Here is a 13,989-nt window from a genome sequence, read left to right as displayed (position 1 = left end):
AATTCATTTATTGTTCGACTGGATTTCATTCTTTTATTACAGTTACATTGTTTTCTATCGTCAAATCACTGCAGGCAGCTCTTAAAACTATTGCATTATGAGATAATGAATAACTTCCGTTATCTTTTTCCCTCACCCACACACCCTGTCAGTAATCATCACCAAACTCACATTGTCTTAAGGGTTTGAGTTCCAGGCTATAATTATAATCCTGCACTATATTTGATTAACTAATAAAGGTCTCCGCACATTGTTACCATGGAGAAGGCTTCATACGTTATTATGACCTGTAATGTAGAACTGGAAGTGAATGGCACTAACTGGTTTTGTAATGGACTTGTGATGCAGAAGAGTCAATAACAGCTATAGTGTTTGCTTTCATGCTCTGCTTCAGGCTGGATAATCACACTGCTGCAAACAACACAGTGAAAGTGAGGGAGGCGCTGGAGGGAACTGCCTGTTTGTCTGGAGCTCACTGAAACCCGTTTCTTGTTAACGCCACAGAAAGAAAATTACAGTTTAAATGAGTAGATTGCTTTTTAGTGAGATAAGGGTTCATTTACATGTTTCTGTTTCAACACAAACGGTTTATTTCGGTCAAACTGAGTAATAATGTCCGATTAAATCTAATTGTCTTTTTCCACATTGTGATAATAAGTTAGTAAATTCAAGTGTTTATGACAGATATGAATGATTTTTTTTTTTTACAAATTGATGTTGTATCATACTGAACTAAATCCAGGGTGTTAAACATGTGGCTCACAGACCAATATTGGTAAACCAGCAAGACCAATCTGGCCAGTAACATTGCAGGCCAGTCACCTTGTTCCTTGAAAAGTAACATTAAAGGTCCCAATTTTAATTCTCTCTTGCATCTGGGTAGAAAGTCAGTTGCATATCTTTTAGTTGCTTGATTCATTTATCTGGTTGATTTCTCCAAATACTGTATGATAGATTTGATATGAGAATGATAGTGTTAAGTGTCTTTACTGCGCGCATTACTAATCTACATAACAGATTTTGGGCTCTCGTCTTAATTTGAAACTTGTAAAACATCCAAAATGAGCTGAAGTTCATCGAAGAATCTTTCCCTCTTCACAAAGTTGTTTCCATCCGACCAGAAAATCAGAGGCTGAGTCATTTTCCAACGTTCCCATATTTGCGCTGTTTGACAGAACATGCAGCCTGCGAGTTGTGAACTCAGCTGTGAGGGAGTTATGTAGCGAACAGCATCCGAGGTGCCCTCTCTCCATCGTGATGTATGACAGCTCCACTGTCACCGAAGATGGCCTCGGAGAGTCGCATCAGAAAAGTCCAAACAATTTTATCAAACAGAAACTTCACACTCTCACTGAAGAGTTTCAAACATAAAAAAGCAATGACTTATTTAAAGTCGAAGAACGTTGTGAGTTGCAATGAGTTGCATTTGGTGCTTTTCTAGGTCAAAGTGTTTAAAAAAGATGAACACACACACATTGGGATCTTTAAAGGACTGAGCCATCAAATAGCCTTTTAGCAGAAGGTGCGCTCTGGCAATCTCCTGATCTCTGGCCGTATTTTCTCACTGCCGGGGTCTGAGAGTGTGGCAGAGAAATTGCAAGCAGTCAGGTGTGGAAGTGTCTGAGGCCTTTCATCCTCCACAAGGTTTACAGCATTGAACGACGACCCGGGAAACCTCGTGTGGCTCTCGCTTACCGAGGACAGAGGGAAACTGCAGCTGAAAAGCAGCAATGTTAATTATCTAAACCATGCATGTTGATTTATTCTAAGATACGTTTGATCACAGCAATATGTATAAACATCTTTAGAAGATAGAACATTTGGATTCATGGATTGTAAACTTTGAGTAATCGGAACGATAGTTGAATAACATTCCTTTGTAAAGTTTATGACTTAACCTTCTGCAGTTAAATCTAAGACTCTGTTTACACAACAACATTTCCAGTGAAAAATCGTTGTGTTTTTGCGTTTTTCGTTTCTGGAGATTTTCGCGTTTTACACAATAATGTTTCGAAAACGATGTAAAACGGCAGAAACACTGAAAGTGATGTAGTTTTCATGTCCGACTACTATGAAGTGCTATTTGTTTTTGGATTGAAACCACACACGTGCACGCAGAGAACAACAAGCGCAATCAGAGATTCCGTCAAAAGGTTACATCTATCACTGAAGAACATTTGTCATTTAGTTTTGGCGTAATTCTTAAAAGCCTATAAAATGAAATCGGGATGCAGAATCCAGATCCGGATCGCCTCCAACATTTTGTGGAATCTTCCACGGCCTAATATCCATCTGTGGTAAGAATTTTGACAAAATCCCTGCAGCAGTTTTGACATAAGACATACATACAGACAAACAAATATACGGCAATGATTTTATTACAACCTTGACGGATGTAAGCTATAAACATTACCAATGGGGAGAACACGGATATTCGCACAGACGACAAAGTTGGTTTGTTATTGTGGCGACTCTCAACTATAAAACTACGAATTCCCTGGTGAACATGGACTGGGAGTCATGACACTCAGGAGGCCACCATTGTTGTTATTGTGAATCTACTGAGCATGTGCAGAAGAACTATTTACTACAGCTGAGCGGCGCATTAGCAGCGTTTCTGCCACTTACAAGGAGACGGTGTCGGAGCGTTTTGGAAAAGTTCCACCTTGGAAGCAATTTTCAAAAAGTTGCGTTTTCAGTGGCAAGCACTGTTGTCATGTAAAAGGGAAACAGACACACAAAAAGGCTGTGTAAGTTTTCTGTTTTCACTGAAAAAATTGTTCAAACAGCGCCTAACACATAAAAAACTTTGTGGATCAGCACATATTTGATGGTATATCCTTATTGTAGCAGTCCTGTATGTTGGAAACCTGTCCACAATATTGTAAATTTAAAGAATACATATTGTCTCCAATAAATAGAATGACAGTCCCCTGCAGGATTTCATTGTCTTTTTCGATTTGTGTGGCCAATCTTCTCAAAAACTACATGGAAATGTTTGACTGTTTATTGGCTTTCAGTAGAAATTGGCAAAAAGATTGTGAGTTTATTTTTCTAATCGAAAAACACTATAATGTCATGGTTAGCGCTCACATCTCCCTGTATTCTGAATTGTCTCTCTGTGTGACCTGCAACGTAACTCACTGTGATAAAATGGATACTGTGTGTAGTAAAAATGGCTTTGATTGTCTGAGTTCTGTGCTTCAGCTTCATGGGATTTAAAACCTTGGCTCCGAAACATGTTGCAAAAAATAAAATCCAGATTGTTGTTGTTTTTAAAGCAGATAAGGTGAGAGCAGAAAAACATGTGAAGTACATCTTCTGCGAACACGCCATCACTGACGGTTATTTGTTGCTGTCCAAGCTGTGCCATGAGACCATTTCCTGGTCCTTCTGGCAGAAAAACAACCGTCCAAAGAAGACTTGCCTGTCTTACACCACAATTTAATGAGTGGAGAGTCCCACTGACATTGGTAAAAAAAACAAAAGAACATCTGGGAACCCAATATAAGTCAGAGTTCTGATCAATTTGTGTTTTTTTTTCCTAAAGGGACTAAAACAAGATAACAATCTTCAACTGTGAAAGTTATAGATTAGATTTTGTGGATGAATCGATGAAACACAAACTGTGAGAAACACATGCACAGCTATCACTTTAGTATAATTTCACCACATTTTTGGAGATTTTAGTGCATTTTAAGCATATCTTTGTTTAACGACTCCCAATCTTTCTACCATCTTTATCCCTGTTTATCTGTTTCTACTGGATTCACTTTTCTGCCTCTTAAACAGCAAGTAACTTCCACATGGTGGCGCAACCTTCAGAAAAGAAGAGTGACGACTGGTTTCAAATTCATTATAGTGCAAGAAATGAGACTCACACTTGATCACGAGAGTTCTTTGTTTTCTCGGTGCTTCAGTTGGTATCACCTGAATTGTGTTCTGTTCATCACTTGCACAATTTGTGATACGAAAATAGAGCCTAAAGCATGAGACCACTATGTACGAGCACAATCTGGCCCAACAGTCTTTAAGCGGTTGGGCATTTTTCTTCTACTTCATCCTCAAAGTCACTCCGTCTTTCCCACGCTGTGAAAATCATCTGTCAATTTCATCATCACTACTCCCCGGCCAGTAGTCTTTTTGCTTGCATATCAAAAGCCAATCAGCTTGTCTTCGTTTCATTCTGGATCAGTGGTGTCAAAGGTGCAGCCAGCAAGCTAAATCCAGATAAATGTTTTGAAAAAAATGCCTGTTTACACAGAAACGGCAAAAGATGTAGTTACCATGTTGGGCCACTAGTGAGTGCTGTTGTTTATTTTTGTCATGAAACTACACACATGCATAGAGAATTATATATTATGAACATTAACAATGGCGAGTACACAGACGGGGGGAAGTAAGAAGTTGGATTGTTATTACGGTGACTGTCAACTATAAAACTACCAAGTTCCAGGATGACGAAGATTAAGAGGGTCATGCCACTCTGGAGGCCGCCATTGTTGTTGTCCATCTAATTGTGCAATTGCAGAAGTATTTACTATGGGTGTGGTGCGCATGCAGTAGCAGCGTTTCAGAAAAGTTGCATTTTCCTCCATTTCCACAGAGATGGGGTTGGCGCATTTTCAAAAAGTTGCACTTTCCCATTTCTATGGAGACAGAGTGACCATTTTCCATAGTTCCACTTCGGGAACAGTTCTTAGAAAATAGTTTTTTCAGTGGCTCCAAGTACCGTTGTCCAGTAAACACACACCCAAAACGCTACAGAATTTTTCAGTTTGTACTTGAAAATGTTGTGTAAACGGGAGCTCATGCTGTGGTGCTGAATCTGTGATAACCTGCTGGAGGTTGAAGAAATGACGCCACCTGCGGAGTGACAGGCTTCATCCCACATTAGCCCGAAGAGAAACGCTATTTGTGATGCGCTACAATTTGAACTCAATCCAGATTCAGGACATGCTTTCGGAATACATCGCTGTATTTTGCGCCAGGAAGCACTGAGATCTTGATCGAGACATTCTTCACTGTTCATTTCAAACCAGAAAACAAACGGATCACATCATGTTTTGTGAATTGATTTCAACTGATCACAAACCTTATTGTGAGGCTCTTTGTTTTTGTACCCGGCAACCTCGGGGTTAATGTGCAGCCAGACACATTTTATTTATGCCTGTGAAGAAGACACTGTCCTCTCTGAATCTGTAAATGTGTAAAAGAACACTGAGAGAACAACACTATTAATCTGATTCATCGACTTCGACCTTGGAGGAAAACCACTTAAGATTCAATACAAATATGGACATGAAGTGTCAATTTTCGTTTTTAAATATTAAAAAAAAAAAAACATTGTGCTGCTACAAGCAAATAGTGAGTCTCGATCATGGAATATCTTCTTTAAATAAGAGACTGGTGACAGACTCATACAGTAACTGTCTGCTTTATTCCATCAAGCTTAACGCCTCTCTGTTTATCCTCTTTATTCAAACAATCACACGGGCCAGGATGCTGTTTTCTTCTTGCATCCTTCGGACATGAATCTCAGGAGTCTGCGAACAGCAGTTGGAACAACAGCAGATGGGCTCGTAACCCGTCACAAATGACTTTTGGCTGTGCACACTCAGCCACAGCAGAAAAGTGGGAGGAAAACAAGACTTTGGTACGGGGAATTCAGTTTCACCTCAGCTTTACCCACAGGGGCTTTGGGGAGAATTGGATTATGATGCTGCAAGAACCTACATCAACCCTCTTTTTTCTGCTGGAAGGTCGCTGACGCTCTGAAACCCCGTCCAACACAGGGACCGAACCCTTCATCCGACCGCAGCGGCATCGATAACAAGCTGCTGAGTGCGTAATGAAAAGGTTTCATTTAACAGCGTGCTGCCCTCCAACGTCGTAATGAGTGGTTTTGTTGTTACGAATCTGGTCTTGATTGTGTAACTTTTCAACAAAGTAAGACAGAGTTTACACCAACGCAGTGAAAGAAAATGTCAGATCTAAATGGGGATTTTCTCTCTCAGATGAAAAATAAACTGCTGATGGGTTTGAATTTGATGAAAGTTTACAGATCTGCTTAGAGAGATATTGTGAAAAAAAACATAATTATATTCTACACATTTGTTTCAATCAAAGAATAAAACTCGATGACTTCATGCTGAAGCACTTGATGATCAAAAGCAACATTATAAACTGCAACATGACAGGAACATACGACTTAACACTTTTATTTCTGCGTGACAGCTCCAGCAGAGGAAAGATGTGCACTGCACTTTGCCAAAGATCAACTTAAACCCGGGGTGTCAAACATGTTTCAGTTTACGAGCCACATACAGATCAATTTCATCTTGAGTGGGCCGGACAGGTGATATAATGCCATAATAACCTTTAAATTTTAACTTTGGCACAGAGTATATGTGACAAAAATGTTCATAGTTTTACAAAAACAAACTATTCGGACCAGAAGTTACAACAATCTTAAAATAAAGCCAATTTTAATGAAAACTTCTGGTGCACAATGCAGTGAAATATCAAAAAAACTACTTATCCTAAAGCAGTTGCATTATGCATGTTTTTACTAGTTCACCCTGACAGCATGGCTTTGATGCCGGTTTGGCCGGATTGTAGCCTCTTGCAGTCCAGTTCTGGCCCACGGGCCTCATGTTTGACACCCCTTTCTTGAAGTCAGCAACACAAGGACAAACAAACAGAGGTAGTTTCTCAAAAAATAAAATAACAGCAAAGTTAATGCATTTGTTCTGAAATACTCAGTAGTTTAGGGTCATCTTGAAAAAAAGGTATCATATGACCTGCATCTCCAGCCCTTCTTAATGCCACCTGAAACTAAAATGCCCAGTCAGACACTAATAAATAATAATTGCTATGCTGTTGTGCTGGTTTGTAAGTGTGTACTTTAGTGCTCTCACACTCACCGTGTTAGAGCATGTTCTCGACAGAGATGTGAAATCTGAGCTGACAGCAATACAACAGATAGAAACACAAAATCTTGATAAAACAACAGTATTTTTCAAAATTAGGATTGAGCCTCTGAAGGAAGTTACAAATACGTTTGAATGGTCATGAACCAAAACTCAGAAACACATTCATCTGGGTTTTTTTTTCAGGCTTCTCTGTGTTGAAACAACTGAAATGAAATCATTTGAGAAAAGTTATTTTAATCACACACCTTATGACTTTCATAAAGCTACGGTACTTTAAATGTATTTTTCTGGGAAAACAAAGTCAAGAAAAATTTAAAAACAACAGCTCCAAAACCTTTAAACGTCATTTCATCTAAATGTTGTTCTTTATTTTTTTTAAATGTAATTGAAGCGTAACCTTTATCGGACTCAGGCCTCAGTTAATGGTCCTGCGTTTTCCTCACATAATCTTAGAGAAATAGGTTTGTAAAATATTTCAACTTTTCTGTCGTTGTGTTAGACAAGATAATTGATCCCTGTGCAGTAACTATGCAGCTGCTTCCAGAAGCCGGTAATTCTCAAACATGTAGCGTGTCCAAACAAACTCTAAATTGCACCGTTCCATCCTTTTTTTAGGTCACAGACAAAAAGCAGTTATCAGTTTTCACACCTGCTTTCTTTGTGTAGATCAACCAAACAAGACATAATGTGTCATTGTGAGAGCGCTGGAGGTGGATTTACCTGCTCTTGGAGAGAATCGGGCTGTTTTGCAGTTTTTTTCTGGTGGGTTTTTCCAGCTAGACTGACAAGCTGCTCGCTCCAGCCGCAAAGTGTTATTCTTCTTCTCAAACAGGAACAAAGTGGGTAAGCACATTACCCACAGCACCACGCCTCTAAAGCTGCTGTCTTGATGGGAATCCTTAAAAAAACAAACAAAAAAAAAACAACAACTAGCCTCCTCTATCGCTGCTTGTGCTTTGATAGTTCATATTCCTGAATTAGCACGTGGAAGTCGATCACCACAGAGGAAATCTGTTATAAATCCCAGCGGGGAAGGAATTAAAACAACTTACACAGAGTAGGATAAACTGAGGGGCTCACACATTTTTCCCGAAGATCTCCTGGCAGATAAATCAGTTGTGTTTCTGTATTTAGTGGAGCTACAACGTTTCAAAATGAGGATACACGATTAAAAGCATTACAGTACAAGTCCGTGGGAAGAAATGAACCATTTTGTCCACTAATCATATTTTTAAGAAGTCTGTAATAGAAACATAAGGCATGTTTTACACTTGTGGTGACTCCCAGTGGGTGGCTGAGCGTGTGAGCAGTCATGACTGACATAGAACAGGACAATGAGGACATAACAAATGGCTTTAAGAAGCACAACAAGGATTCTTTTATAAATTAATAAAAAAAAAAAAAAAATCACTTTGATATGTTCTTTAAGACTGTCATGGTGCAGCAGCAGCAGCAACAGCAACAGCAACAGCAGCAGCAGCAGCAGCAGCTATGCTTCACATCTAAAAGGACTTTTTCCAGGACTTGCAGAGGATCTTCTGGAAGGCGTGTCTGAAGTCTCGATTGAAGATGGTGTATATGGCGGGGTTGAGGGAGCTGTTGCAGTAACCAATCCAGAAGAAGAACTTAAAGAGCGGCTCAGGTATCTTGCAGGACTCCCTGCACACGCCGTACAGGCTGTAGCTAAAGAAAAAGGGGAACCAACACACAACAAACACCCCCATGACCACCGCCAGGACAAACGTAAACCTCTTCTCCCGGGCCTGGGAGACCTTTTTCGTGGCTATGGAGCTGCGGCGCCGTTTCCTCCGTGATGCAAAGAGGTCCATGGACTTGTTACTAACCCGAGAGATCCGGGTGGGCTGTTTGGAGATGGAGTTTTTCTTTTGACATGCCCTCTTGGCTCTCTCGGAGTCCTGTTGCTCAGGTTTGTGACCTTTGCCCTCGGAGGAGGAGCTCTCCTCCATGTCTGCGTCCTCAGTCTGTGGGCCCGCCGTGACAGTGCGTTGGCTGGGCGTGGGTGGACACTGGCAGTGGCCGTTCTCCCTCTCACCGTGGTAAGGAGACGTGGCTTTGCTCAGACCGTTCTCAGTCTGTGTGACACCATCTGACCTGGCCTTTTTCCCCGACATGGTTCTGGTTCTGGTTTTGGCCACCTGGTATATCCTGATGTACACCAGTATCATAATCAAGCAGGGGGCGAAGAAGGAGGCGATGCTGGAGGAGAGGATGTACCAGGTCTCATCATTCAGCTCACACTGAGGCTGAGAGCTCAGATCATTGTTGCTGTCAATGGATATGAGCGGAGGAGAGGAGATGAAGGCAGATATAAGCCACACGATCAGAATGATGCACTTGACGCGCTTTGGAGTTCGCTTCAGGTTGTACTCTACCGCCTGCGTAACAGACCAATACCGGTCCAGGCTGATTGCGCACAGATGTACAATAGACGAAGTGCAAAACAGAACATCCAAAGCCAGATAGATACCGCACCAAACTTTTCCAAAATACCAGTAACCCATGAGTTCATTCGCCAGAGAGAATGGCATCACCAAAGTGGCGACCAGGATGTCCGCGGTGGCCAGAGACACCAGAAAGAGATTCTGGGGCGCTTTGAGCGCCCTGCTCGTTAACACGGCGATCACCACCAGGATATTTCCAACAACCGTAAAAAGAATTAGGAAACTCACAAGAGCGGCGATGCCGGCAATCGCTGCTAAAGAATATCCACTGTCCAGGCTCCAGGAGGAATTGAGCTGGACCACCGTGAAGGTGTCCATCCCGCTGCCGTTCAGAGGCTCCATGCCGGCTGCGTGCGCTCTAGGACGCGGACATCCCGCACTGGAGGAGCGCTGGCACAGATTCAGAGGCACACCTCCAGGGACAGGAGAGTCCATGAAAATACACAAACCTGATATCGTGGAACACGCAAAAAGATCACCACTTGTCAGAGTTGATGTGAATTGGGAAAAATAAATAATCCGCGTATCCTGATCCAGCCTCGTCGTTGTGCGGAGTTGAGAGTCGCTCCTTCAGCATGATGCGCTCTCGCCCCTAATGGTGCCCCATCATCATGTGTCTTTCTCACCAAACTCACCCTCCGCCGCCCCGCCCCCGGCAAACTGCATTACTTCATATGATAGCACCGGGAGGACGCTGTATATTTGTCTAAATCAGCTCAAATCTAACACGAAGCCCTCGTTATCTCTCTCACAACTGTAGAGTTATGAATCTATGAGAGTGAGAAAAAATAAACAATTGACCTGTAAATCGTGTCTAAATAAAGCCTTAACTCACTGGAGGTCAGTATTGAGGCACGTAGGGCAACCAGCCAGGGGCGTATACACAGAGTTTTAGGGTTTGGGGATGAGGTCAGAGGGCACCAAGAGTTAAACTTAAACAGCCTATCTAAAGAGTTAAAAACAAAATCTGCCTCCCACTGTCTCAGTGAGATGCATTGGCCCTGCCCTACTACAGGTTCACAAGTGTCAAGATGCACGATAGACATACAAAATAAAATGGATGACCCCTTTTGGATTGAGCATGCCAACATTTTGGACATTTTGGCATCATGAATATAAAGTATTCCAGCCATAATACACAAAAGACTTGGCCTTACTGTGTTTATATTTTAGTCTGAGCAGAAATAGAGAGCAAATCAGCTCACAGAGATCGTATCAGAAGATGTCTTCTCTTTAATTGCTCTTTCGTCTTGCCATCTTTTCTTTCTTCTGTTGTTATTGTTGTTCAACATCTGCCACATTCATTTTGTATTTGTTTTCACAATATAAATTTTTTTTTCACATTAATGTGCCAACATGTTTATTAACTCCCCACCCAAAACCTACAACTTCATCATGTCATCAGAGTGTATTTTTGCGTTTGTTGGCTCTCACCTCTCCATGAAATCTTTTCATAATAAAAGTAAGCAGCGACGTGCACAATACCCTCATTAAAAGTATTCCTGTTGTAATGATATCACTCAAGGTATTAATCTAAGTGGATCATGCAAACTTAAGGTGCAATCGGCTTAAATTTGCAATTCCTTATTTTCATTGTCTGTGCAAGTTTTCCTTTGTACAGGTCTGAAGCATCCCAAAGCAATTAAATCAGGTCAACTGTAGTTGGCTATCCAGTATGTTTAGGAAGAAATGACTTCCAGGACTTTACTTGGCTCCTTAGATGACTCAGGTTGAAAAAAATCATTTATAATAGTTCATTTAGTGTATTGATCTCTTCATCTTACCTTTGTAAAGAAGAGACGCTGTCAACATTAGTACTGGGTTGGACATGTCCCCTTGGTTTCACTGTTCTTCTCAACATCTGCTTCTTTTAGTAAATGCAGTGGCGGACCTGGCTGGTTTTCCATTCAAGAACAACCCCATGTTGTCATTGTCATATGTTCCATAGTTTCACATCTATTTAAATTTTTGTGTGAAGAAAATATACAGGAATTTCCTTAAAGTGAAATGAAAGTTAAAAGCCAGATTTTCCTGATATTTCTCTTGCAAACACCTTAACAGTGATTTACGTCACCAATACCCCAAAAGCAAGGCCACCATGGGAGCTTTGCATGAAGAAACAAGATTTCTTTTTTTTTAACATTTGAGGTGAAAGACAAAAATATTTTCTTTAAAAATCTCACAGGGCTGATTGTGATTTCATCATTGTTGCTCTGAGTGTTTTTAAACAGTGAAAGATCAGAGGGAGTGTGGTGGATGATTGGGATGATTTCAGGGGAGCTGAAGATGTGAGGCTCACTGGGAGTTTTGGATTTCGCTTGTCAGCTTAGAGGCAGGCTGCTTGTACAGACACACCGCTGTGTAAATCAGGCATTGAACACAGATTGGGCTTTTACAGTCTCATTTACAGTCTGCTGCATGTCAGATCCTCTAACACACTTTTACATATCCATGTCTGTTTCTTGCTCATAAGCACCGACACATTTTGTCTCCATTCGTCCTAGGAGCTTTGCATTTCCTGCAGACTTAGATGAAGCTACGCAGTAACTACTTCTCCCCAACCCTCATCCTGACCTCAACAGAACCCCAACCAAAGTCTGTACTGAGAGCATGTCTTCACCTGGACTTTGATGGATTACCATAATACTGAATTCCTTGTGTTGTCCCCAGAGAGGAGTCCTTATAGGACTGGGTGCATGAAGACTGACAAGGACACACTCACACACACACACACACACACACACACACACACACACACACACACACACACACACACACACACACACACACACACACACACACACACACGGACTCTGTGTTAGATCCACTAATCTCCCAAAAAAATTGTTAAAAAGCTATGTTTTCTTTCTTTTTACCATTTACTTGGTGGTTTGGCTGAATTAGAGCCTCTTGCTGGCCGGTTTTGGCCCACAGGCTGTATTTTGACACTCCTGATTTAGGCTGGTTATCATTTTATTAGCTCAGTTATTGCATCAAATACTAGATTTTGAATGAAACACCCAAGGATAGATGTCAACCCTAGTGTAAACAGTATGTACCCTCCTTACATTGAGAAATAATTTGACTTGTGTGGCCCTCCTAACTTTAACTTTGGCTTTCCCTGTGCTCCCCATAAATTATTTGAAATACACATCATACTGGATTCTGTGTGAATTATGGTGATAACATTCATAAGATGCCAACAGACAATGTCTACTCTCACTTGGACTTGAGCAGAACATTGTTTTAACAAATAATTTCCACCAGAACTGCCGTGCAGTAATAAATAATGTATCTGACATGTAGAGCGGACGACTCACTCAAGACTCAAGAGACGGTCTTGGTTCCAAGGGAATTTATTCAAGGTCCGTAACCAGCAGAGATGTGCAACAGGAAAGCAACTAACAAGAGCTAAACCAGAAAATGAAAGTAGGTCATCATCAGGCAGTGACTGGGGTGACTGACTGGACAGTAAACCACTGAATTCCAACAGGGAGTGAAGAGAGGAATTGTAATAAGCACACAGGAGGAAGGAGGGCGGGGCAACACACCTGGAACAAGAGTAAACACCTAGAATGTGCATTAAAACACATAACTTGAACTGACCTGTACCTCCCTGACTTCATCTCTCCACACAAAACAGTGCTGCTTCAAACACTTACACGACCCTTCAGTCCATTAGCTCGGATTCACATTATTTATTTCAACATACATTAAATAAAACATTTATATTCATTTCGCTCTGCCAGCTAGAGCTGCTAAATGTTTTGTGGTTGAAACAATGACAAACGATTCCGTTGTGATTCTGTTGCATCAGAAATAATAAGTGAAGAGTGTCGTCCCATCAGTCACAGAGGGACGTCAGCGTTGAAGCAGAGTGTTGCAGCTCAGAATGAAGAGAATTCTCCTGCGATGGTGTTTCGTGACCTCTGCTGAGCTCATTGGGAAGACGCATTGGCAGATTATGTTTAATTCAAGGCTAGACAGAGGTGAATTAGAGAAAAGGTAAAATAATGAATGTGTCTTTTTTCAGTCTGGTTAATTGTGTTAGATTTGGATGTGTTAAGGTAAGAAAGACACTTCTTTATACCCATGTGAATGACTCAAATGACTGAAATGTGATATGATGATCACTTTAAAGGTCAAGGACGTGACTGTCCCCTGATCACTGAGTGTTTTAGTCTATATGAGGGGTTAGGGTTAGATTGGGAATAACATTAATAACCAAGGGCGACAGGAAGTGTTCTGTCAGGGTGTGAACATACTGTAACAGTGGTATCAAACATTAAGCCTATAAAAGGTTTTTGTTTGTTTGTTTGTTTTATTTCAAGTTCGGCAATTATTACCTTTATGTAACTTTCAAAATTGTCTATTGTGACACTGTAAAGTCAATATAAACACTTTATAACATGTTTAACATAGTATTAGTAAAGTATCAGAATGCATCCTGATGAATTGCTTCTTAATTTATTTAAATTGAGCATCGAACAATGAGGACATTTGAATGTGTCGTCATAATGTGAGTATTTCCAGCGATGCAGAAGTAATGGGTTGCTTGTTGTGCCGACAGTCGTGCAGCAGTCCAGCAGGGC

General features: G+C 41.0%; 1 protein-coding gene across 1 annotated transcript; it reads right to left on the bottom strand.

The window, feature by feature from the left end:
• Window positions 1-8,437: 8,437 nt before the first annotated feature.
• LOC308123362 (alpha-2 adrenergic receptor) lies at window positions 8,438-9,739 on the bottom strand (the record flags this gene model as incomplete). Its single annotated transcript, XM_080485808.1, has 1 exon — window positions 8,438-9,739. The coding sequence occupies one exon, from the start codon at window positions 9,737-9,739 to the stop codon at window positions 8,438-8,440; it is 1,302 nt and encodes a 433-aa protein (XP_080341934.1).
• Window positions 9,740-13,989: the final 4,250 nt, after the last annotated feature.

This window comes from Lipophrys pholis, assembly GCF_963383615.2.
Source record: "Lipophrys pholis genome assembly, chromosome: 18".
NCBI lineage: Eukaryota > Metazoa > Chordata > Actinopteri > Blenniiformes > Blenniidae > Lipophrys > Lipophrys pholis.
This window is presented reverse-complemented; position numbering and strand designations above follow the sequence as displayed.